Source organism: Trachemys scripta, chromosome 17 (assembly GCF_013100865.1).
Source record: "Trachemys scripta elegans isolate TJP31775 chromosome 17, CAS_Tse_1.0, whole genome shotgun sequence".
NCBI classification, from domain to species: Eukaryota; Metazoa; Chordata; order Testudines; family Emydidae; genus Trachemys; species Trachemys scripta.
This window is the reverse complement of record NC_048314.1, coordinates 23571059-23597515: the sequence shown is the minus strand read 5'-3', so window position 1 is coordinate 23597515 and position 26457 is coordinate 23571059. Positions and strand designations below refer to the sequence as shown.

At 37.5% G+C, this 26457-nt stretch overlaps 1 protein-coding gene across 5 annotated transcripts in view; it reads right to left on the bottom strand.

The window, feature by feature from the left end:
- NEK6 (NIMA related kinase 6) overlaps positions 1-26457 on the bottom strand; it is a 117271-nt gene that overhangs the window by 31469 nt on the left and 59345 nt on the right. For 3 of the 5 annotated variants that reach the window (XM_034793958.1, XM_034793960.1, XM_034793959.1), the window contains 5 exons: positions 23256-23399; positions 21514-21576; positions 12580-12690; positions 6640-6748; positions 3610-3717 (listed from right to left, as the gene is read on the bottom strand). In XM_034793958.1, the coding sequence (XP_034649849.1) occupies positions 3610-3717; positions 6640-6748; positions 12580-12690; positions 21514-21576; positions 23256-23399 (535 nt within the window). The remainder of the gene's footprint in view (positions 1-3609; positions 3718-6639; positions 6749-12579; positions 12691-21513; positions 21577-23255; positions 23400-26457) is intronic. The other 2 variants (XM_034793961.1, XM_034793962.1) reach the window with 1 other exon arrangement.

The following is a 26457-nucleotide window of genomic DNA, read 5'->3' as shown; positions in this document are numbered from 1 at the left end:
ATACAGTATAGAGATATAATTGACTAGGAAAAGAAAAGAAGCATCCTCTCTTAGATGATCACACCTTTTACTTAAAAAGAGGTGACAGTTAAAAATGCTCTGGAATAGTAAACACTTTATGCTCTCAAGAACTAAAATCTTGTATCAGTATGAAGCAAACCATATAGCCATCTAGAGCTTTATAAATAATGCACAGTAACAAAGTTTACATGAAAAATCAAATTTTATATACAGTCCCTTTATATTAAGAAAAAAACATTCATGCTGTTTATCATCTTGCATACGCTAGAAAGGTGTATTATTCAAACAGAATATTCAAAACACATGCGTCTGACAAAGTGGGTATTCACCCACGAAAGCTTATGCTCCAATACATCTGTTAGTCTTTAAGGTGCCACAGGACTCTTTGTTGCTTTATTCAAACAGAGGAACTGTTTGAAAACGTTGGAATCACACCATTCATATTGGGGAAATAGGGGAATAAACAGAAGTGTGTGATTACAGTGATATTTAAGGATGTTTGTTGGGTAATGAGAACAAGTGTACATTTGTCATAGGTTTTTGAAAATTCCTACTGCATCTCTTACTGTCTGATTTTTAGTAGGGCTGCCTTTTATAACAGGTAATTATAGTTTGCTTTGCTAATTTTATATCCATTTCTATTCATCATTCTAATATCTTTGTAATAACATAGTAAATTAATTTTCCACCACTGATATGAAGTATCAGTGTTTGAAATAAGTACTGGATGAGATAAAGCACTTATCGGATACTTGTATATTAACTGTCACATGGTATCCAGGCAACAATTTATATTTTAGTGCAGAAGGTATTTCATTAATAAGGTACAACAATTAATTATGCTCTAAATTTCCAATTCCCTCTCACTGTAAGAGTAAAAAATATATATATATATCCTGTATAGAAGTTCTATCTATCTATCTACATAGGAACTGTGGCTCTCATCACTATCTATCTATCTCAGCACTTTCTAACCCAGTGTCACAAAAACATCTACTGAAGAAATCAGAGAAGTAAGAAAAATGCAGTGAAATCCTACAATGGTACTAAATACAACTCTCCCACTTACTATTTCAATGCATTAATGTGAACGGCTATGTGCGTAACACTACAACACAAATGACATCTGCACTACACTGGGACTTTACTTTCCACTCACCAAGTGTATTGTATGCCGTAAGTGTATGCCAGTCTAATTCACAATAAACTCCTTGGGGCAGAGTCTTCCGTTATAATCTGTACAGCACACCAAACACTGACAGTGCTCAAATAAAGTGTGTGTGTGTGTGTGTGTGTGTGTGTGTGTGTGTGTGTGTGTGTACAGTCTAAAGAGCTACATATACATATTACAGACATCTACATACAATCAGTACACACAAACTAGGTCATCACACACTTTCTGTTAAATAAAATAGTGTGTGTTGTGCATTTCATCTCATCCTAAATCTGGATCAGCTTGGACCCTTTTAGGCTCAGTTTTCATGCTACAGTAGCAAACACTTAATGCCTGGTTAAACCCAGTAATTAGACATGTTTCTGAACTACTTCCAAAGGGAATGGATCCTCAAAACCTCTCACCTCTGTAGCAAACCAGGTTTTAAGTACTATCAAGTAAAACAACCTAACTCTCGTAAGTAGAAGATACCATCAATGTTCTCTCTTGAAAACTTATGATAAGACAAAGAGAAGCCTAAATGACCATAGTGCACTTTGCATCTTGTGCCTTCCACTGACCATGCTGCTGAGCTCAAAGCACTTTAACCCTTTACCTGTTTTTCAAATAATGAGCCTGATGGCAAGAGGGTGAAACCCACTTTTGTTATTCTTGTATGAAAAGGGATAAAAATTGTAGTTTCTTCTGCTGCATCTGTGGAACTCTGAACACTCCTCATCTAACCACACACATACATGCACCCACCCACCCCTTTTCAGGGTTCAATTCAATTTTAAAAGATCCAATTAAGGCCAATATTAGCCACTATTAGCTACAATTCAAACTAGTGCCCAGAGAACATTAACACTGTAGTTCTGTCAATGATCAATTTAGCCAAACCTTCAATATAGTATCATGTCTAGAGCATGACCAGGATTCTTATTTGTCAAGCAAGCCAGATAACTGAACAGGTCTATTTTCTTAGCCAAGATAACAGAGCAAGATCCCTTCTCCCCTCCCCTTTTGACTACAAATGCAGTGAATCACCAAAATGGGAAAGAAAGGACAATTAACCCTCTCTCACTGAAGCCAATGTTGCTCCATAAATTATCTAACTGGAATAAGAGTAATGGTTGTTGACACAGAGACTGCAGATTCATGTCTCTGAAAAACCCCAACCAAAAGGGTTTGCTGGGCAATTAGCGGAATATTGATTTCGTGTCCTTTAGAGAAGCTTGAATATTCAGCACTGTAAGCTCTTCGGGGCAGGAAGCAGGTTGTCTTACATATAGTAACTATCTAGCACATTGTAAGCACTGCTGGAAACAACAAACAGTAGTTATACAGACTCTACCGCAACTGCATCCTAAAACTACAAATCTTATAGCAGTATCAACCCGTGAGGAGATCAGGAGCCTACAGAAAACCTCCCTAAGAAGCAAACTTTGTTCATAAAGTGAATTTTAGGCCGAAGAAAGGTGCCAGCTTGACAGCCCTGGAGACAGAATGTATATTTATTTCCTAAGAGAGACAAAGAACTGCCATTGCTACACACTGAAGTCTTCCACTTTGCTCTCCTTTACCATTGCCTGACCACTAGACGGTCACAGTGCTGTTAAAATCTGTCCAGTAGATGTATCAAATTAGATACCACACACCCCACCTCACCATTGCTGGGGACGAAGGCTTACTGTGATATCATTCCTGAAGACAGAACTTCAGCAGATGCCACCAGGAGTATTCTGAAACAAAGCCACCACACAAGGACAGCGGACGATTTTGAAAGACGTGTAATTGCACAGCAGAAAACCACCTGAAACTCACCTCAGGTCTAAGAGCTTTATGTTGCTCTGAGCTGTTATGGTGGTTGTTTGAGAAAACGTCCTTGTTTGGAACTGGTGAATTGCAAGGGTTTCTACGGAAATGTGCTTTTACACACTTCCCATTCTCAGAGAGCAATTGCAATGGCATCTTGGAGGGAGTCAGCTGATCAACATTACCAAAAGAAGTTGGTGGTGCAACAGTTGATATCAGCACAAAAAAGAAATTAAGGAAAGGGAGAAGGTATCTTGGATCTTATTGTTTATTAATCCTCTAACTACAGTGCATCACACACTCAAATGTGCTATTTAGATAAAGAAAGATGCCTATGACAACCTAGTCACATATCAGAAACCATTATACTTACCACAGTGAACAACGTTGCAGAAAAAAATGTCATGGAGAGTTTTAATTAAAAAATTTTAAAAAAACTATTTAAAATTTGCATAAAGAAACCCAATATATATAAACAGCACTTAAAACTTGCATCATAGAAAACATGTCAGAGGTACCCGCTGAACCAACCTTTGTCACATTAAGAGGACAGATATCACTTTGAACTTCACAGTGATACATTATGTAAGGGTGTTTAATGGCTAAAAATGCCATCTTACCTAAGGAATGTGCTGCAGTGGTTTTAGAACTAAAAAAGCGGCCTAATCCAAGATCTCCCAGCTTCACCACTCCTGTGGCTGTTATAAACACGTTGGCTGGTTTTATGTCTGCAAAAAGGGACAAGGAAAAGGTCAAAGCCACAAAAGGTTATCTGTTGTAATACTGCAATGGAAACATAGCCTGGAGCCTCTTCTGCACAAAAGAGAGACTCAATCAGAACCATGTTTCTGCACAGCTTTGATAGGCTGAATCTTCTAAGACTTCAAGTTACATAAAAAAAACCTGAGTATACTTCTCAGTGCAGCAGAAATATTAGCAAGGGAAAAGTTGTAGGAAAACAGCATAACAAAAGAGGTAACCTCTCTCACTCACGGAAATCAAAGAAATATTTAAGTCCAGCTTCCCTTTGGAAATGTCACATTTACACAGAACTATTTATTATGGTTGACTTTCCCCTTATATCAAAGGTTGATCTACATGTCCAAAACTGATCCACATTTTGTGAATGGGACAGTGTTTTATATCGAAGTTCTATATTTTTTGTATCAGGCTTAAGATGCAAATTTGCAAACCGTATGTTAGCAACACGTTTGTTCTGTTGGAAGGCTGGTGTTATGGTTAAGTTAGAGGGGGGGCTAGGTTACTTGGATTCTATTTTCAGTTCTGACTTCTGTCATAAATGGCCACTCAAGGGCCCAACAAAATTGGTTGCTTAATAAAGGGAAGGCCCTCCTAATGAAGGTGGAGCCATGTTACACTCAGTACATTTTGAGGATATGAGAGGGAAGTCACCTAATTAGGATGGGCTTGTACATGATTCATTCTTCCACTCACTTCCTTTGATTATCAACTTGCTCACTGAATATCAGTCCCCTGGTAAGTAACAAATGTGTTTGTAAGTTACATTAACATGATTTTTTTGTGTCTCTTTCACACTGAAATACACTGCAATGGGTTGGAAATAGCTTGTGACTAGAACATGCAGTTACAAGCACGCAGGTAACATGCCAAGCAAGGGTCCATCCACTTCAGTAGCCTAACTTAATAATTTTCTCATTTTTAAAAATGACTGATTATTTAAATGTTGGTGAAAAGATTTTTAAGGCTGGAAGGAACCATTGTGATAATTCAGTCTGACCTCCTGCATGACACAGGCCATAGGATTTCCATACATATAATTCCTGCTTCAAGTCCAACAGCTGTAGTAAACAAGAGCATATCTTTTAGAAAAAAATCTAACCTTGATTTCAAAATTTCAAGTCATGGAGTGATCTTTCCATTCTAAAATATGGCACGTTCATTACATCACCATCTACGGATCTAGATATGTGACTGATCCAGAGCCAACAAAAGTCCATGGGGCTCTTTCTATTGACTCCAAGAGGGTTCGGCTCAGGCATTAGCACATTGAGCCCTGCCGAGACTCTCGTACAACGAAACAAATGTCATAATCTGAAGGCAGAATGTTTCTACCACGTGGATTACAATGTCTTCAACATCCTAACGTCTTATAAAGGAAAAATAACGCAAGCCCCCTGCAGTGCTTCATACCTACATTGAATCAAAGATGGCTTCCAGGGCTAGGACAAGATGCAACACTCTCCCTGCAGAGTTTTGTATGAGGCAACTATTTTGGGGAAACTCAAAGAAATTATAAGCCAACAGTGTGTTAGCACCATGCATTTTTAATCTGAAATGTCTGACAGGTGACTGTTCAAGTCCAACATTTGAGGCAAAGATCATTCTAAACTGGAACAGCAGGTTCTAATCAGGGAGAGAGTAGGAACTTTGGTGTTTTTTTGTTTTTTGTTTTTTTTTAAGGATGTCTCAGACAGCTTTCCCTGATCTCCCCTTCCACCCTTACAAAAAAAAAAAAATGCACAATTTAGCTTTACACAAGTCTAATAACCTAAAAGCAAAGCAGGAAAGCTCTGAATTGCCTTCGCTTCACTCTAACGCTTCCCTCATCTTTGCAATGAAAATTAACTGCAAAATGTCAATGGGGGAAGAGGGAGAGGCCCCTCTTCAGAAAAACAACCAGAAACTTGGAATATAACGTAGCTAACCCACCCAGCAGAGTATGCATCTCATTCACAAAGCAGAGCTCTCACTCTGCCCAACACATCCTGTCCGACAGGACACCACTGGGGGTTTTATACAAAATATTTTGTCCGCTTATAAGACAGTCAAAGTAAGTGAAGCTCAGTTTCCCCAAGCTAAACCCCAAGTCATGGTGTGCACTAGTGAATCCTCTTTTCCCCTGAATTATAGTAGACTTGTGTACATGACAGGCTACTATCATTTACTATAGTCTAAATCAGGCATACCTGGAAGGCTGCAAGAGGCAACTACGTAGGAGCGGAATTCTAGTTCTCCCTTTGCTGGCGAATTGAGTGAGGCATTCGCCACTTGTAAAGGGAATGGAATTAATGAGCAGCCGAGATTGGTATTTGCTCCTTTGTGGTGCATTTGCACTTCCTGGGTCAAGTCCTTCACAAAACATTTCATTTGTACTATAAGGGGCAAAGTAATTTTTGGATAGAGACCAAAGTGATGAAAAGTTCTAAGACAAGAGCTAGAAAAATAATTAATGAACATTGAGAATGGGGTATAAAAAAGTTTGGAACGTATTTATATTAATATTCCCAAATCCGCTTATGAGACAGAAAAACTCCCCTTAACTCTCTCTAAGGTCGTACTAAATATAATTAAGACTATTTCTTAGCATTCACTGCATCCACTAGTCTCAGCATTTTACTTCTGACACGTTTGTAATGGCAGGTTTGACACTTCTAGTTAATATCAGTGTCTGGAATAGAAAGCAGCTCATCTTCATAATACTCTACTCACTTCGGACTGAATCCTCTAACAATGAGGCAAAAGACACAAGGAGAAATCCATCTCGCAAGCACCAGTCTCTCTCTAAACATGCACTGGCTGAACATCAGCATAATTGTTTTTGAATGTGGGCGCTTACTAATTGGAACATTATATTATTATTCAGTGAAAAGAGACTGAATTAATGTTACCTCTGTGCATCACCCTGCGGGAGTGCATGTGTTCGACTGCACTGCATAACTGCACAAAATATTTCCACACCGTCCTTTCCGGGATTAACCGTTTCTGCTTTTTAAAATACTGTGGAAGGAAATAAATAAAAGATCAGTGAAGAAGCAAAATATCTGTCTCACTCCTGGACTCATGTTAGTCAGCTGTTGACTGCTCATGTCCACCAGATCAACAGCGGCATGGCTCATCTTCTGATTAGCATTTAACTCCTTCTCTGTGTATGTAAACTTCAATACAATTCACTAATTAACAACCACTATGAAAAATATGCTTAAATAGGTTTGACATTTTTGAATGGACACCAATTATAATTAGCATTAATCTCCTTAATTACCTTGCAAAACATATTTAATGCCTCAAAACAACAAATGTCTGGAGTATTTTGCCTTAAGTAACAAAGGATTTTTTTAAAAAAACAACATCTTGTAGATGTTTATCATTAATGTACAGTCTATTAACAAAGAAAATCAATTCCTCCATTTTCTTCCCCCAGCCGCCCAAAACTACCATGGAATCAACTGGGTATCCCCAATTCCGATGTAATAATATATCCCTAAGAGTTCACACGTAAACATAACCTTTGGGAAAGCCAAACTGTCTCAAAGCAAAAATAAAAACAGATTACACGGAAGCAAAAATTGAGATTGTAAGCTCTTTGGGACAAAGACTGTCCTATCTCGGCTTTGTATAGCACATAGTACAATGGAGTCCCAATCCTTTGGGCCTCTGAGCATTGTTAGAACACACACAAATTAATAAACAATCATCACCACCACATAGCACAGCCATAAACTGTCGATACTTCTCTGGAGTAGTTTTACGTGCTATTCCCCAAGATGTAAATAAAGCAAGGCACTGAGTTATCACCAGTATAATCCAGGGCAGACACTGCTGAAATATCCTCGCTAACCATGCACCTCGCCCTCTACATCTTTTCTCAAAACTCACTTCTTTGGATTAACTTTCCATTGCTGGCCAGTACTTGACACTCTTTAGTGACCCTCACTCCAGGCACTAAACCAATTCTTTATTTATACATTTAGTTACAGAACCAATAAGATGCATATAAACCTCAGTTGTTTAATGTTTATTATTGTCATCTTTTGCCAGGTAAGGTATAATTTATTATATAGTGATCTCCTCTGGACAGGCACCTGTGATTTTTCTGATAAGATGTTGTGCACCCTTATGATGCTCTACCATTATATTTGTTTTACATCAGACAACTAAGAATTTTTACTAAAAATCTTAAGAGGAGGAATAAAGGTGCTAGATTGGTTGAAAGATGCCCATCTTGTATTTGTCCCTCTTGATACAGACAGCTGATGCCTGTTGTGACATTCAGCATTTTATATGAAAGTTATCTGAATCAAATCATGGCAAGAATGTAGCTTGCAGATCAGCTGTGAAAAGGTGTAACTGTGCAATTCGCCAAAAGGCAAAACTGACAGCTTGCAGCAGTTTGAAACCAAAACCGAAGAGTGGAGTGCAGCAGAACTGCGGAGGATGATGGATAAAGTGTTATTTACACCAGAATATTAGCTTAATTCTCATTAAAGTATTTAAGTGAAGATATGTTAGACCACAAGTGGTAATTTTCTAAATGTCATGTCCAATAAGATTTGCCTGACATTTACCAGAAAGCCAAAATTCTCCAGTGGGTTATACAGCAACACACTGTTACATCAGCTTTATAACAGCTCATAAATAATGCAGGCGACAGGGACATGACAAAGACAGTCCCTGTTTTTATCACTCTCACACCTTCAGAGTGTTGTTATTGCTGTTCCTACCGCCTCCCTGAAGCATAAGACTAACATACGTCTAAAACAAGGGGGATGGTGGGGAGAGAGGAAGGGGGAATCAAACAACTTTATCCATTAATATTTGGATTCTATTTAACCACTACAAAATTCAGTTCCTTTTGTTTCAGTACAGGGACCTGGTTGAGTATAATATTCTGGCCTGAGGATTTTCTCAACAAGATCACTAAGCAGAGCTGGTTCTAGCTTTTTGCTCGAGTGGTGTTTGCTATCCTATGAAAGAGACAACCAGAGTTCCTCACCTATTCTACAACGGTGCAGGCTGGTAATCATGACGATCCCAATGCCAACTACACTATCATGTAAATAGACTCTTCCATTTTTCATCCTTGTTTGCATTTAATTTTTGCATACATCAAAATTCTATCTACAGGTTTGTCACAAATGAAAATACACTATTTGTATCATGGGGAGGCGGGGCAGGAATCAATGCCCCTTTCCTTTTACAATTATTTCGGGAAACAGGCAAGTCCATAAAGTATTTACTAGTTATAGCATCACAGTCTTGTCCAAGTTATCAAACTAAGGGCAGATCTGCACTACCGCTTAAGTCGATGTAACTTACCGTCACTCAGAGGTGTGAAAAAGACTCCCCCTTGAACAACGCAAGTCACAGCGACCTAAGCGCTGGCCACACCAGTGCAATGTCAGCGGGAGATGCCCTCCCGCCAACATAGCTTCTGCCTCTCATGGCGGTGCAGTAATTATGCCAACAGGAGAGCGCTCTCCTGTCAGCACAGAATGTCTTTACCAGACTCGCTACAGCGGTGCAGCTTCATCGGGGCAACTGTGCCAATGTAGCGCTTCTAGTGTAGACCTGCCCTTAGAATCACCAAAATTAATTTTTAGAGAAAGACACCAAACTGGAAGTAAAAAATATTAAAAGCTGAAATTATCAATCCTGAATGGTACATTTGTGTTTATTATATTTATGAAAAGCTCATTTAGCCAAAATGTGAAATTTCTTCATCAGATACAATAATATTTTAAAATTGTGTAAGCACTATTTTTTTCAACTAAGCAAACTCTACTCAAAGATTTACACAGGAGCACGGTCACTAGGGTAACCAGATGTCCCGATTTTATAGGGACAGTCCCAATTTTGGGGGCTTTTTCTTATATAGGCTCCTATTACCCCCCCCCCCCGTCCCAATTTTTCACATTTGCTGTCTGGTCACCCTAATGGTCACTGCCCCCAACACTTGCTTTCAGAATGGTTCTTTTCTTTCCTCAAATCTTTAAATGCAAGTACTGAAAAGCCTCTGATCAATCTGGATGTTTTCTGGGGTCTCTTGGGAGAAGGAGCAACATCCAGTAAACAGCAACAATGTAATGTTAAACGTATATGCAGGATGAAACAATAATCATGAGCTCTCCTCAAGGGCCTGACTTCCTCCCTGCTCTTTGTAGGTTAGCCTATTCAGGAAGTAATATCTCCCTTAGCACAGGTCATTGCATGAAACAGTCTTCAGTATGAGAGGTACACTAGCCGCTAGCATTACCATCCACATATACTTTGAGTCACCATCAGCGAATTCAGGTTTATAGATGTTAACAGCATTAACTGTTTGTGGATAAAAGCAATGGCTGAAAACTTTAGGCCATCCCCCCAAAACCCTCTACCATAGGTCTATTTCCAGTCCCCACTTCCCTTGATGAAGCAAATTCCTTCTCTGAAATGGAGATTTTCACTGCACTATAAATGTAGCCACTAACTATGGGCTAAATGGCTAACTGGTTTGACAGCCTTTGGCCTGGTGCCTCATAGCTGAGCTGACAGAGAAAACAAATCTGTTAATCAGGTATTTTAGCTGTGACAACAAGGAGGAGGTGAACTTTCCGAAGTGTTCATTTATGATAATTACAGAATAATGATGGCAAAAACAGGTAAAATATGGAGAGAAGGTTAAGAGTGCTAACAAACATGATATACCACATCTGTTCTCACAGGGGATGTATGTCTAAAGATTAACATGTCAAAGAAAATACAAAAGCAGGTGATAACAGCTTAACTAAAGCTGGTTCCAACAATACAAGTATTCCTAAGAGCTACATCAGAGAAGAGAAAACACTTGAAAATTTTCTCAATCCTAAATCCCTGTTGTGAAGGAAAGTCAATATACTTTTTGAAATGTCTTAAATGTAGCAGACAAGCTACGTGGCTAGTTACCCTACAATAATTAAACGTGCCTATCAATCAGAGACCGGGTAAACCAGCCTTGCAAAATTATACATACCCACTTGCTATGAGCGAATACTGTTTTTTGACAAAACATTTGTTCTTTCTTCATTATCTATCCTCATGGTAAAAAGGTAGGTTTTTTGAATGGGCTAGTAAATTTTTAAGCAAGTTTTGCAAGGCTTTCATGTCCTAGGGCAGAATCCAGGTCCATACTGATATTGCTTAGAATTAGAATGGATGAGGAAATAGATCTGCAAGGCTACAGTGTAGAGAACCCCAGTTCACGTAGGGCATTCAAGACTCCTAAATTCCCGGGGGAGAGGGCAAGCCCATCTTCCTTCATAAAACTACTATGGAAACAAAGGTCAGAGAGAGGCAGCTCAGGAAGGGGAAAAGGAGCAAAAGAACATGAAAAAAGCAGAGACAGACAGTTAAAGAGAAAGCTGATTTGAGAGAAGTGGGGGGAAAAAACCTTAAGAATATTCAGGATCATAGGACAAGAATAAACTATAACAAGAATGCAGTAAAGAGCAAACCAGCACAAATGGAGGAGTAAGATTCATAGTCTAATGAAATTCTTGTGAGTTCAAAACGTACTTGTGCCTTCCCCAGTAGGGCACTAATGCAATAAAATACAGATTGGGAGAGGAGGAGAAATGCAGGATAAGACAGGCTGGGAGATTCTACCAATCAGAAGAAGCCAAAGATTATAAACATTCTCAAAAGAAAGATGTCTATTCAGAAAGATCACAAGGGGTGACAGTAAGTGCAGGACAACCTTCAGACACACTAAAAGAACCTATACATTCTTAACCAGTTTTCATATTCCATGCTCTAATTAAAAGCCCAAAGACAATAATGGCATAAACATGGTAAATGGCTGATGAACTAATATGTTAGATCCCTGTGAAAAATTGAGTGGGGTCATGAGACTCTGTATAAAACTTCCAAGTAGGAAGCCTTTAGGGAAATGTGTCTAATCCCAAAAGGAATTTCCCCTCTTAAAAATCTTTTTTTCCCCTCTTGCCAAACACACCAGGTTCACCTTCCTCCTCCTTCCCTTTCTTTTTGTTCTTGTATGTACACAGAGGTAGAGAGAGAAGGAAGGCTACAACAAATATGCTAGCTTTGAATTTTGTTCCACAGCCAGTAAAGGCTGGTGTGTTCCAAGAGTAAATTCTGAAGCCATGCACTAGACTCCGAGAAAGCACCATCTCCCACGCTCACAAGTTACACAAAATAAAGAGAAGGAAGGCTCTAGTAATATTGCAGACTGGAAGGACGTGTATCCTGACTTGCCTTTTTTTTTGCTCTCCATAATAAATCTCTGAAGTTACATCAGCTAGAATAAAAATTACCAACGTCATCAGTCCTCATGCTACTAATTTAAAAAATAAAAAAGCATGAGAACTGACCGGATCCCGTTTCTCCTTTCCTTTTTGTCGTATTTTCATTTTACATATTTAAGGAATTATCAAATGAACAACTCACATTTCAAGTTTCCATAAGATTTTCAGACTTAAAATGATTCCTCACATTTTTTAATCAGAATTGGAAATCACTTTTACTTATTCTCTAAAATTCTAGTGAACATCCATTCCAAGCATTCACAATGCTTTTTTTTTTTTTTTTTTTTTTTTTTTAAGTTTTTCTATATTTTCTTGTATTATGTCACTTTGTAGGGTTTATTCTTTGGTTTGTTTTTGTTTTCAATTAGGAAATAGTTCTGGTTTTGAGCTTGTTGAAATTTTCATTGAAATGACCTCCTGCATGTAAGCAAGCAAGCGCGGTATCAGGCCCCAAGTTTCTAGTACAGATCTGCTTGTATCTGTCGCCTGAACTTCCAGAATAAATGTGACACCCCTATTTTGCCTCAAGAATTGGTGTGTCCTTACCTTAATCATCTGAGAGAGATCACCTGCATCTGCCAGTTCCAGGACAATGTTCAGTTCATTGTCTTCAATAAAAGAATCCAAATACTTAATTATATTGGGGTGGTTCAGTTGCTGCAGAGAGAGAGAGAGAGAGAGAGCACGCAAAGTGAATGTACATTACATGAAAGGTGCTTCAGTAATAATGACTCAAAATATACTGCCCATCAGTATTCATTCCTGTAATTGTTCCACAGCAGTGTCCTTAACAAAAGACAAGGCTATGGCATTTGCTGTGTGTCCATATACACACAAGGATGTGTGGTGAAACACAATTCAGATTATATCTCATATGCGTACCAGGCAAAAGAGAAAGCCAAGCAGTCTTTTGTAAGGAGTAATTAGTTCCAAATGGTCTATTCTGTTGTATGTTCAGATAATCAGGGTTTAAAATCATGATCTTGGGGGAAACTTGGTCTGAGCTACAATTAGCAGGATTTCATTTTTTATTTTTTTAAATTAATATCAAGCCCCACCACACTACTAAGATGTTTGTTATAGTAGAGCTTCAAATCCCCATTCAGGATCAGTGTACCATCTTGCTAGGTGCTTTACAAACATACAGGCAGACATTCTCCCTGCCACTAAAAACTACGAAGGGCAGGGGTCGGTCTACAATGGGGGTAGTCAACAGGTGGACCGCAGGCCACATCTGGATCACCAGACACTTTTGAACGGACCCCAAAATCTTTTTTATTTACTTATCATTGTTGGTTTTTTTATTATTTATTTCTTTTCTCTGGAGTCTTGACCTTGACCAAAAATTTGGACCTTGCCAAAAATAACTGACTACCCCGGACTATAACATACAGATTACATACTGCTTGTTAGTTCTGGCTCTCTCTTTTAAAGCTATATTTATGGTTAAATCTTGATTAATTTAAAAAACAAAATTTGACCAATGCCTCTATCAGGTCTATATTTTTGCATTTAATCCTAGCTTTTTTCTGTTGATTTATAATTAACACTAGAATATGGAAAATCTTGCCTTTTTCTAATGTTTGTTACATTTTACAATATCCTTCCCTTTTTCTATTTGTTAAAAAAAATATTTTTAATCGTTGCCTATTATTTTAGGGTATTTAACCCATAGCATTATTTTAAAAATTTTAACCCTTACCATTTTCAAAATATATTCAATCCTAGTCTTTTCATTTATTTACAAATTATTTTTACATTTATGCTTCTTTAGTAACCCCTGCCATTTTAAAAGTATATATCTAATCCCAGTTTTATCTATTAATATAAAAAAAGTCTTGCCTTTTTTTTTAATTTAACCCTAGGCTTTTACTGTGTTTGTATTTACTCAGAGCCTTTTCTATTTAATAACTATTTTAAAAAAATTTAATGTACAGATCTTTTTCAGAAGAGACAGTAAAACAACTACAGATTTAAACAGTTATTATTTAGCTCATGGAGGGCGAAAAGAGCAACTTGGATCTCATTTCAGACCTTTTTGCCTATACAGGATATTGAATAAACCTAGTGAAATATTAATTTTGCCACAATTAGTTAAAGATTTGCTATGATCACTACAGAGAAGGTGCCAAACCTACAAACACTTGTGCAGGTGCCCACATTTATCCATGTGAGTACTACCACTGACTTGAGTGATGCCAATTACCACCAAGATCATTTTGGGTTAAATGTGCGGCTAGATGGAGCTACTATGTGAACCACTTGTCCTGTAGCATTAATGTGTTCACTGCCACCACTGTGTTCCTTAGAAAGTACAGCACATGAGAAAGTGGGCTCCTTCAGAAATCAATTTTGCCCTACATGTTTTACAAAAATCTGCATCTTCTGGGACGCAAAGATGGAATCAGTATCAGAAAAGCTGGCTGTTTGAAATTCTTGCATACCTGACACTGAAGATTAATATGTAGACAATTCTGCAGGAGAAGCTCCTAACTAACAAAATACCTAGTCAAAAGTAGCTCTTTAATAGAAGGAAAGATTACAAACTCTGAAAAGCCAAGTGTGGACTGGAAATGTGTGGATTCTAGGCTTTCCAAACAATTTTGATACTGTACCCTAAGTTATGGGAAAACTTCTCCAAAAACTTTGAGAACTGATACATGAGATGCATCCATCTACAATGAAAGGAATACAGAATCCCAATGCATGCGTCTGGAAATATAGGAAGCATCATTATCGTTTCTGTCTAATCCTGAAGGAAGTAGGTGACACTGCTTCCAAAAGACAACAAAATGTAGTTTCCACATGACCCCAGCCCTATTCATCAGGCCCAGCAGAAGGAAGCCACCATATTGTTCCATGCGCAGTATTATTCATGAGGAAGTGTACATTACCTGAGACACTGATTCTGCTGAGTTTCAACTGGAAATTATTCTTTAAATACAGTTAATCCTGCCTTAGCATGGGGGGCTAGACTAGATGACTTCCAGAGGTCCCTTCCAGCCCTACATTTATATGATTCTACCTACCGTTCCCTAAATGTCTTGAAAGAAGAGCTATCACTTGCCTGTATTCCATTTCTATGGCAGGACAATGATGAATTTCAGGGGCATTCCCATCATTATGGTAGACAAGCTCACCATCTTTTCTGCATAGTTGAGTGCTTTGGCTTTTTTTTGGGGGGGGGGGGGGGGGGGTTATAATTGTTAATCCAGATTTCACTTATTTAAATAGCTTTTGTTTTTATAAAGTGCAGCATGAGAGGATTTGTACACTAATATATACTATAATATTTTTCTCTTGTTTTCTGGTCTTGTTATGCATTATTCCCAGGACTAAATTAAGAAACAAAACATATTACAATTTCTGTTTTAATATTTTAATGTCTGATTCTCCTAACAAAACTGACAACTGTAATTACTTGGAACATACTGTATGTATCTTGATTTCTGTACTCTCTCTCTCTTTGCCTCTTTCTGAATTGCATTTCTCTATTTTGTAAGCCTAAAGTCCAATAAAAATAAATTTAAAAAATAAAAAATGGGCATTTCATCCAGCAGACAGTAGTGACTCCTGTGTGTCTATTTCACGGGTTACTGAGCCGACAGAAACACTGTTATAACCCACCATGTTAATCACTCTGCTCTGCATGCACATTAGGCAATAGATTCTCCTTTGCAATGCCTGGACACTAACTCACATTAGTGTTAATGGGATTCATGTGCAGGCATCAAGAGAAGAATATTCCCACAAGGCTGAACTTAAAAAAATAATAATAATAATAATCTAAACAGTCAAGACATTTCAACGGAATATTTTAAAAAATGTCTTCCTTCAGGTGTGCTGATCTTCTGCCCTTCCAGCCGAAGAGGTTCAGGTGTTCCCTGCAGACACTGCTCTCCACCCAATACTGGTGTGAGGGGCATCCTCTGCAGGCTTCCCAGGACCTGCCAGGCTTGTCTGTGAACTTGCCTCCCAGTAGTGTCTGATGGCTCAGCAAACTTGGCACATGAACTCTCTCCAAGCAACCCATGTCTTAGTCTTTTGATTAATATCTTAAAACTTTTTTTAAAAAATATATCTATGTTGAGATTAACCTCTACCCTTGTGGGTGGGTCTCCCACGATTCCCCCTTTCATCTCTGTTACCAGCAGCAGGAGCTGAATACCAATCCCTTTAGTCCATTAAAGCTGTTCCCAGAGAGCTAACCGGCAAAGTTCCTTACTCCACCACCCAGCACATCAGACCAGACCAGACCAGCCACCAACATATGGAGATTGTATATGTTAAATTTGTTTAAAAAAAAAAAAAAAAAAGAAGAAGAAAAGATTTGTTAAAAAAACAAAACAAAAAAAAAGACACCTTATTCCCCACACCTCTGAACCCCACTACCCCAGAACATCCAGTGAAGTCAAACTGGTTTTATAAAAGACTTGACTGAAGCGGAGATCCTGCCCCCCTCTCCACCCCCCGTACCCTCAACGCTTGTGCATGCACGTGGCAGGGAAGCTATGCGGGAGGTTACTTGAAATTTCTAATCTTTTGACAGAAGGAAACTGCATAACCTTCATTCTCACCAATCTTTAAACGCACAAACAGCACAAAATGCTCTAGCTCGGGTTATTGACATTTTCTCATTTCTTTAATGCAACCTAAAAGTTTGATGGCAGTTAATGCCTGATGCGTATGCACAGCAATGCTGTCAGCAAGAGGCATGCAGAAGAGCAAGTCATCTCCAAATGAGCGAGCATGTTGGCTCCCTGCTGCTGATTACAGCCATATTACTGAGCTATTTTACCATCTCTTTTTACTAGGCTGGTTTTTGACAGGGTATTCTATTTTTTGCAGTTCCAGTGAAGTTTTTATTACCTCCCAAATGCACAAGTTTTTCCAATTAATGTACTAAGCACAAAACAACATTTATTTCTGTAGCCATACAGGAACTTTGGATCAAAAACAAGCAGAGGCAAAGCACCATTTTGACACAGATTCACTGCAGCAAGCCTGTCCGATTCCTTCAACAACAAAAAGTGTATGGAGTCTAACTTGGTATATTAAAAAATTGGGTAAATTGTTTTAATTTGCAGTTTACACAGAAATTATTCTAGACTTTGGAGTGAGGCGGTAACTTAGCGTACAACAGTAGATATCATGGGACAACATTCACAAATATAAGTATCCAAACTGATTACTTGGCTAAGCTCCAGATAAAACATTACAGTTAGACATTTATTATATATCAATAAACCCATGAGTAGTGACTTGAGTTGGACTTAGCACATGTTTAAGCAGTTTGCTGAATCCATTACCCTTAGACACTTTAAACTTTTTATTTAAGATAAAAGGAACAATTGCCTTTCTCAAAACTAATAAAATAGTTAAAGGACAGAATTTATTCATTTTTACATAATATTGTTATATTGGGAGCTGGGGTGTTCACATGGATATTGTGTGTTAAGTTACTCATTTAAAAAATAGTATTGACTTTGTTGGAATGTATTGCACACTAATCTAATAAAAACAATTATGGCCAGTTTTCGTTAAAAATTGAAAAAAAAGTTTAAAAGAAAAAATTCCAGGGAAATTCTTCATGCCATGCCAAGGGAGATCACATGTCTTCTGCAACATAAACTGGAATCACGCTGTTAAAACCTTACTCCTCTCTCAGAACATGGACTCGCTCTGCCTAATGCCTTATGCGTAGAAACATCCACTACACCATCCTCAAATTGTACTGGAAAGCACAGTACACCAATGTCAAGTTTTGAAATGTGAAATACTACTTTTTCTAAGAACCACCTCTGTGACTCTGTAAAATGGCCTTCAGTTATTTATACGTAGCTGTAAGAACAGCCAGCATGGGAGCTATCAATTAACAAGAGATGAGTTGCAAATATTGATTTGACAAGTTATTAGCTTTACAGCACTGAGTGAGATGCATTCCAGTTGCTGACACTGACAGATGTACTGAAGCTGGCCTCTTAAAATCCTCCCTAGTCTCTAAACAAAACCTTGAACAACTCTGCCTCACAGCCTTTTGGGAATATAACTTGCCTCTGCATCAAATTATCAAAAAATGCTGACCTGTACAATGTCATTAAAAACTGCTTCTCAAGTTGACATTTAGAACTTTGATTACTCTTAGTTGTGATTTGTTCAGTTTCTCAGAAACTGACTTATATACATCGTGGGTAAAATCCGTCATATTCTGTTTGATCTTTCATTTGAAAACTAATATACATTTGAAAGAAGTGCCCTATCGGCAGTATCAACTAATATATCCCTTGTGCATTTGCAATACAATATGATTTATCAAACTGACTTTTTAAACCATACTTTGAGCTCCAGCTTATTTGATGGGGCTATGTAAGTGTTCAACCAGCAACGGTTGTTCATAGCACAGCACGATTATTCTTTACTGCATTTTTCAACCAGGAATTTATATTGTCAAGACAGGAGAGAGACTTATGACAGTAATGCTTAAAGCTCCCCAATTCACAGTCGTTTTATGTAGCAAATAACTAAAAAACACAAGTCAAAGTATGTTGTCATAGGGCAATAAACAAGGATCAAAATGCAAAAACCTTGGAGGCTACAGCATCTCCTGAAAAGGAAAAAAATAATTTAAAAAGATATTTCCTGCATTACTAAGGCTGTGATTTTTAAAATGAAAAAATTTTAAGTTTCTTATTTGTCACCACTTATGCAATTTGTGTATGTTCTGCATTTCATTCAGATAGGAGAGTGATCATCAAATATCCACCTTCACTTTTTTCTAGTCAGTTTCACTTCCTGTTTCTCATACACAAGTACAATGCTGAAATGCTTGAAGGCTGAAGGAGAATGGTTGATGTTAAAGAAAAAAATAGGTTTAATTTGAAATACTTATAATACTTTTCAAAAATACATTCACTGAGCCCTATTAGTATATTTGCACATAAGCAGGGTATACCTACCCATTGTTCCTACAAGTTTCAATGTAAAATGGACAGAAAAATCAATTCAGATACAAAATATCAATTGGACTAGATTAATTTCCAACCTCAAAGTGGTACAGATTTTATTTATTTTTTTGAGTAAACATTTTTTTAAAAATCAACTGCTACATTTTGGGCTTAAGTGAGTGGGCAACCCCTCTACAACAGAGATTTCAACCTCTCTGACTTTCATCAGAAAAATCTCATTCCTAGCTGGCTTAGAGTGAGTAAAGACACATATTAATTTATCCTGGCAGGATTACTAAAACTTTAGAAATACTTAAGGTAAAATTTAACATTATCCTAAAAAAAATAAAAACCTGGAAAAATGACGCAGTTAAAGTTTTCCATAAAGATAAGTGACATGTTAGCATAAGTTACTATGGATTCCAAGCTAAAATAGCCTTTTCTTCATAAAAATATGTATCTTGGGTAATGTATACATCTGTGGAATATGAGTTGGTAATATTTTCAAATAAATCAATTCAATTTAAAAAAACAAAATACGAACTAGTAATGAATCTAGTCTACTTGTATAACCAGAGCCAATTTACTACTGGGATGAAGTCCCAGCTATGGAAGAAGAATCATAAACTAAGACACTGTGGCCTATGATTTACAAGAGTGGCCCATTTGCTGCTATTTGGAAGATAGCTGTCACGTTCTTCAGGACACACCATGACTTGCTTGATCTTGAACCTGTAAAGCTGCCCAACTTAAACGTGCTGGCTGAGTTACAGCCTGATCCAACTCCCATTGACCTCAAAGGGATTTGGAACAGGCCTTCAGTTCTGCCAGTTGACGCTATGTACAGCAAGAGATACTTGGGAGAACAAGAAGAGTCAAGGAGGAAATTATATGTAGAGATATATATTTAATTGATTATATATTTTAAAAGCAATACAGTAGATGGGGAAGTGCTAATTATCCCACCATATCATACCATCTCTTACTGCTCTTTTCACAACCCAGACAGTACAGTATTCACAGCTTGACATCTGGCTCCTTGGTGAGCTTTACACAGGAAGATTTGGAGTTGCCTCTGGTCATCTCATACGGTTAGGATGATAATTGACTGTCTATGAGCCCTTGTCATCTTGGATATTTTATTTTCACTCACCTTTGATTCTGATAAATTTGCACATACTGTCCTGAATAAGTCCAGTGCAAACATATGACAGTGCCCCACAACTAAATGATCTTTCTGTAAGATTCCACATCTGAATTGCCAGGATCCAAAATTCTCTTGGTGAACAGTAAGTTTGGCATTATTTTCTTTTTCATTACAAACTCTTTAGCAGGTAGACTATGCACACACATAAACAGCTTTGATATAATTCTAACTATATGTCCATACCATACAACTGCCACAGGCTGACCAGACTTTCACCTACTGTAGTATCATGATATCTGATATTCATCAGAAGAAGAGCTAATTCCTATTGCTACACTAACATTCCATTTTGCATATGTAAAGAGAGATGCAATAAGATGGCTTCCGGTTGGATAAGCTCTTGTATGAATTCCAGCTGTTACCACCGTGAAGCGAATGAGGGATGTTCTCCTCTAGCCATCACTTTGTGTATACACAAACTCACACCGATAGCCGTTATCCATCCCTGCCAGCAGGTGCTTTGGAAAGGTAGACCCTTGTACATTAACTCAAATCAAACTATGAAACTCATCCTTGTCATGAAAGAACAGCAACAACAGTGTGATCCAATTGCAGGAACCGAAGCTGGGTTTTTCTTACCAGAGGTTACATGCAAAGTCTATTGAGTGTAAACTAACTGATTAATGAACCACTTCCCAACGTCGGGAGTGCCAGGAGGGGCAAGTTGCACTGATACTCTCCTGCCACCAATTTCCAAACTTTATTTTGTTCATCACCTACTGGCAGAGCCTGTCTCCTTGTACCAAAATAGCATGCAGTATCTGTTGCATATTTAAATTTGTTCAGTCCTCTATTACTGTGGAGAAAAAGAGGGATGCGTGTACTGTGGAAACAACCCATACATAGTCAGCACTTAAATAATCCCAGTTCACACATGACATGTGGACTCAAATACATAGAAATGCACATGCCCTCTGGCCAAAACCTGGCCAGCAGGTGATGCATAATCACTTTTAAGAAAAAAAAACCTCCCAGCTAATGCCCCTGCCATGCTGTGTGCAAGATCTGTGGAGGAGAAAAGAGATACTTGTGAATAAGGCAAAAAGGAGCAGAATGGATACCCCTAGAGCTCTAAAGGGCAGAAAACTACAAAGAACCAAGAGGTGGGCCAAAAGGCATGTATTGCACAAAACTGCTATGGAAACTAGTTAGATAAAACACCCTGCAACCAAAGAGAGGTCCACTGCAAAGTTCCAGACAGGAATTGTAAATATACGTCATCTTACTTGATTTGCCACCCAACACAAATAGTAATCTGCCTGCACGGACATAAAACAAAATATTCTCAAACATGAAAAAGTAAAAATAAGCCACTGTAGAAATTCTTACCTTCAAAAGGTCAATTTCTTTAATGCAATCCTGTCTGGCCTTGGCATCCATCATTTCAAATATCTTCAACACAAGACAAAAGTGAAATATTAAATTAATAATAATAATAATAATAATAATGAGGCAAGAAATCAGATAAGCTCTACTCATTTTAAACCAGCATTGGTTTTCTTTCCCTTCCTTAACTTAATGAATGTAAGTGTCCTATTGCAGGCACCAGACTTGCATCTGGTTGACATATTCTTTGTTTTAAAACCACTACAAACTAGGAAGCAGCAAAATTAACATTAGCACCTTTTGGCAACATGCTAAATGGTGGGGGAAATGAGATTTTAGTTTGTAGATGTTTTGCCTATTTTGTGACCTTAAAAAAAACAGTTACTTAGTTTAACACTATTTACACATTGTGTGTGAAATATTTTTTTTATATATATATATATTTTATATATATAAAATATTTCACGCACAATGTGTAAACAGTGTTAAACTAAGTAACTGGTTTTTTTAAGGTCACAAAATATATATATTTATTTCTATTCTCTCTTTAAACAATTCAGAATTGTTCTTCCTCTCACAGATTCCCATCCATTAATTAAGAGTAATTAGCGTTAATATTCATTCTCTAATAATCAGAGAGCAAGTCACTGGTAATATGAACTTAAAAGATACGTTGAAGGATTAAAGGCAAATTTCTTCAAGAAAAACACTGTTCTGAACACTGTATGGTATTTTAATCCAAGTTTGTAATATATTTGTGTGCTGCATCTTCAGAATTTTGTTTTAAACAATATAACTAATTATAGTAGAAAGAAAACTAATTTCTTTTTATTTAATTGTGTTCCACCAATGAAAGTCTGGCCACTGAATATCTTTGTTCATAATGTCAGCTGCTCCTCTACTTCTAGATACGAATGACACAGATGAAAAGAGCAGTGAGCCATCGTTTCCATCTCTAACTTTATGTCCTCAACCATCTGCCTCTTATCAGTCATCCAGCCTTTCATCACACTCAATATTCTCATACGATAGTCCGTGTCAAGATGCCAGATCCTTAATTTTATGGCTATGCCCATTAAAACCTTTGTTTTTATACATATTATCAATCAAAAATGAAATGGCCATATTCTAATAAAAAAATAAAGGAAAATTAAAAGTAGTATGAAATGACAATCCTTTTTACACTGGTGATACTGGAAGTGTCTAGCCATTCCTAGATGCAATGGTCACAAGGGATCAAGATTAGGCAGCACAAACACATTAACTCAAATCTGGTCAAGATGGAAGCTGGATTTGTCCGCCCTATGTGGAATAACTGAAGAAGGCAATTAGGAGGAGGAAGCAGAGAGTCAGGGCTTGGGTTCTATTCCCAGTTTATACCACTGACTCACTGAGTGACTAACTAAATCAGTTAACTTCTGTCTTCATGTATCCATATGTAAAATGGGTATGATAGTATTCACATACCTCAAATAGGCCTTATCCTTCTTAATTAGTGTTTATGAAACTGAACCTTTCAAAGGTGTTGCTCTATATGGGAGCCAAAAATAACTAATGTTTATGACAGCAATTAAGGACAAAAGGACTTCCAAAACAGCTTTCTGCTCTTCGGTTTATTTCCACCGGTGAGAGAATTCTCAAGGGGAAGCAAACACTTCACCTGTAACATCTGTGCAAAGTAAGCAGAAATCTCCGAAATCTTCCTTTTACCTGCAATACAATAAGCTCCAATTTTAAACACTCACCTGAACTTTCTTTAACGCCACGGTTTTTCTGTCCAGAAGGCAAGTTGCTTTGTAGACTTCACTGAATTGCCCACGGCCAATCTTTTTCTCTATCTGAAAATCTGCCAAGGTGCAGCGATATGGATATGACGTCAAATGCCTCTGCTTATTCAAAAGAAATAAAAACAGCCATTGAACTAGACAAACTGACAAAAACATGAGCAGGTATTTCTCCATCCCTCTCCTTTTCTCACTCACAGACAGCACCTTCTATGACTTGATAATCACAGTAAGTATTGCACCTAAGCAATCTACAGGGGAGCATGAAAAGCCAGAAGGCCAAAAACCCTCTACTTTATGGAAATGGGCTGAATTTCTCTCTTCAATCACAGCTCTCCCTTTCTGCTTCAGGCCACTTACAGTTCAAACCACCTTGCACCAGAGTACTGAACAGTGAATATTCAGTGCCATTAAAAAAAAACCCAGCATAGATCCATGAAGTCCCACAAAATGTATCTGTTTACAAAAATAAATTGTTCATGGAATCAAATGGATCAACTACATATTAAAACAAACAGATCCTCCAAATAGTTGACAAGATTGTTTTAAAGGCCAATAGGTATAAGCAACACACACTTTCAGGTCAAATTAAATAAAAACGGTCAACTTATCTAATACTTCATTTGAGGATGCAAGAATTTAAATTTTTCCGTAGTAACTGCAGCAACAAAATTTGCATTCCATAACACTGGCAAACATTTTCACTTCTTATGCATTTCTGCATTTGTGTGTATTACCCATTTAAAAATATTACCCATAGAAAACCCGAACATGAATCTGAGCACATTAGTTAACCCTAATGATTACAGAACAATTGCACAGAAAGAAGCAAGTTTAAAACTGTAAACATGCAAATACTTTTGGTCTTATTTCTGATGTGCAAAGAACTGAACGTAGGCCGATTGATCTAGGGACACATTTATCTGTCAATATATTCATTTTCAGTCTAATTCCACTGATGTTACTAGTGCATCTAGTTTAGTTTGTTAAAATAAGGAAAAAAGGAAATAAAGAGAGTGTGCTGGTCTCCCGTGTAAATAACTAATTAGGCCCAAACTGCTGTCTCCCCAGTTACTTGCCCTCAAATCAACTTTGCATATTATTTTCACCAGGGACAGATTGAAGCCTACTTTTGAGCAATCACAGGTAAATATGTGGTTAGGCAGGTATATACCGTATAACAAGCATTATGTACGCCACAGACCAGGAACTACTCCCTAGAGCCATTCTGGTCTCTTCTATAATTAACATGAGTGCTAATCAATGTTTAAGAACTAAATTAATGACTAAAAGTTGCTGTGCATGCCAAGTACAGTATTTTTAAGCTTCAATATCTTAAGCCATTTTTCAGTTATTATAACAAAATAAAAAAAATTAGACCAGTTTGTAAATCAATCCTTTGTAAACTTTCATTCTTTAAATATAAATTATTTACAATTGAGGCCCTAGTTGACAATCCCAGCAAAGGTGCCCAGGATTGAACAGGCTATGGAAACTGTACATTTTGATACATTTGAAAATAAAGGAAAATTAAAAGTAGTATGAAATGACAATCCTTCTTACACTGGTGATACTGGAAGTGTCTAGCCATTCCTAGATGCAATGGTCACAAGGGATCAAGATTAGGCAGCACAAACACATTAACTCAAATCTGGTCAAGATGGAAGCTGGATTTGTCCGCCCTATGTGGAATAACTGAAGAAGGCAATTAGGAGGAGGAAGCAGAGAGTCAGGGCTTGGGTTCTACTCCCAGTTTATTCCACTGACTCACTGTGTGACTAACTAAATCAGTTAACCTCTGTCTTCATGTATCCATCTGTAAAATGGGTATGATAATACTCACAATTTGAATATACCTCAAATATGGATATGGAAACTGAGAAGCCAGTCCTACCTACTATTGCAATGGCCTAACCTCTTCTGTGAATAACGCATATCAGTCCAGTACCTCTCACTAGCACTATGTTCATGGCAGTATAGAATCTCTTTGGACTTTATATTTGTTGACAAGTCAGATTACACTTCCTTCTTTGCAACATCGGCAGAAATAAAAGTTACTAAAATATACAACTTAACAATAAAAATTTTTTTAAAAACCTTTCAGGTTTATAGCTGTTTGTCCAATTCTGAACTATAACCAAAAATAATGAAAATATCTTGTTGGCAGAGGCTTTGTGACCAAGATCATATATTCCTCACACAAAACATTGTAAAAACTCCATGTTCCTCAGCTAGAATTTTTGAGATACCTGAGCTAAGAGACTGCTGAGCATTACAGTTTGTACAGCAAAGTCAAACCATTTTCAGGAACTACATCACCTTGACAAATACAGAACAAAACAGCGGAATGCTATTCCACTGGCGCTGTAGGGAAGATGAAAGGAGAGGTTGTATTAAAGACTAGGATATACAAAATATAATTCTGTATAATACAGAAAGACTATCCAGTCCTTTCATCCTTTGTCCCCTTTTCCCAATGTCACTTTGTAGCTGGCAATATGTTTTGTTGCTACACCTTCTAATACATACCTAAACTACCTTCCCCATCAGTCGTTCCAGGGATTGCTAAATGAGCATTAAAATCTAGGATAATTCTCAAAAGACTACACCATTTGTGAAATATACATATGCGTGGTTACGAATTCTAGTCAAGATGAAAATATCACAATACTATAAGGTTCAGTCAAAGTCTCCTAATACAAGTAGGCACATGGTTGGGAATTTAACTCCAGGTCATCTTCATCAACTTTCCCAGTTTAAGTGCCCTAAAAGAGCAAAAACACTCATCTTCTCATAAAGTGACACTCTCAGTAATTGTTTTTGAAACATCAAAGCCAAGGGTGAATTTTTCCACCCCCAGAACACCTAAACTATCTGAAACTGATTTTATTACTCTGGGCTGAAAAACCACAATTAGAATTTTAACTCAAGTACAATAATTTATACAAACAATTAGGTTAATTAACGACTGGCATTTAGTTAAAAAAGGTCAGTCACGTGGAAATCGGAAGCTAATTACAGGGTATGTTTTCTTTTAACCCTTATATTCTATGGCTTCATTTCTTTCCCTTCCCAAAAATTTGTACTTCTATGGAACGCAGTATGCTCTCCCACCATACTCCTCATGTGGGTTGTGATCAAAATGTTTGTTTTATTCAATAAG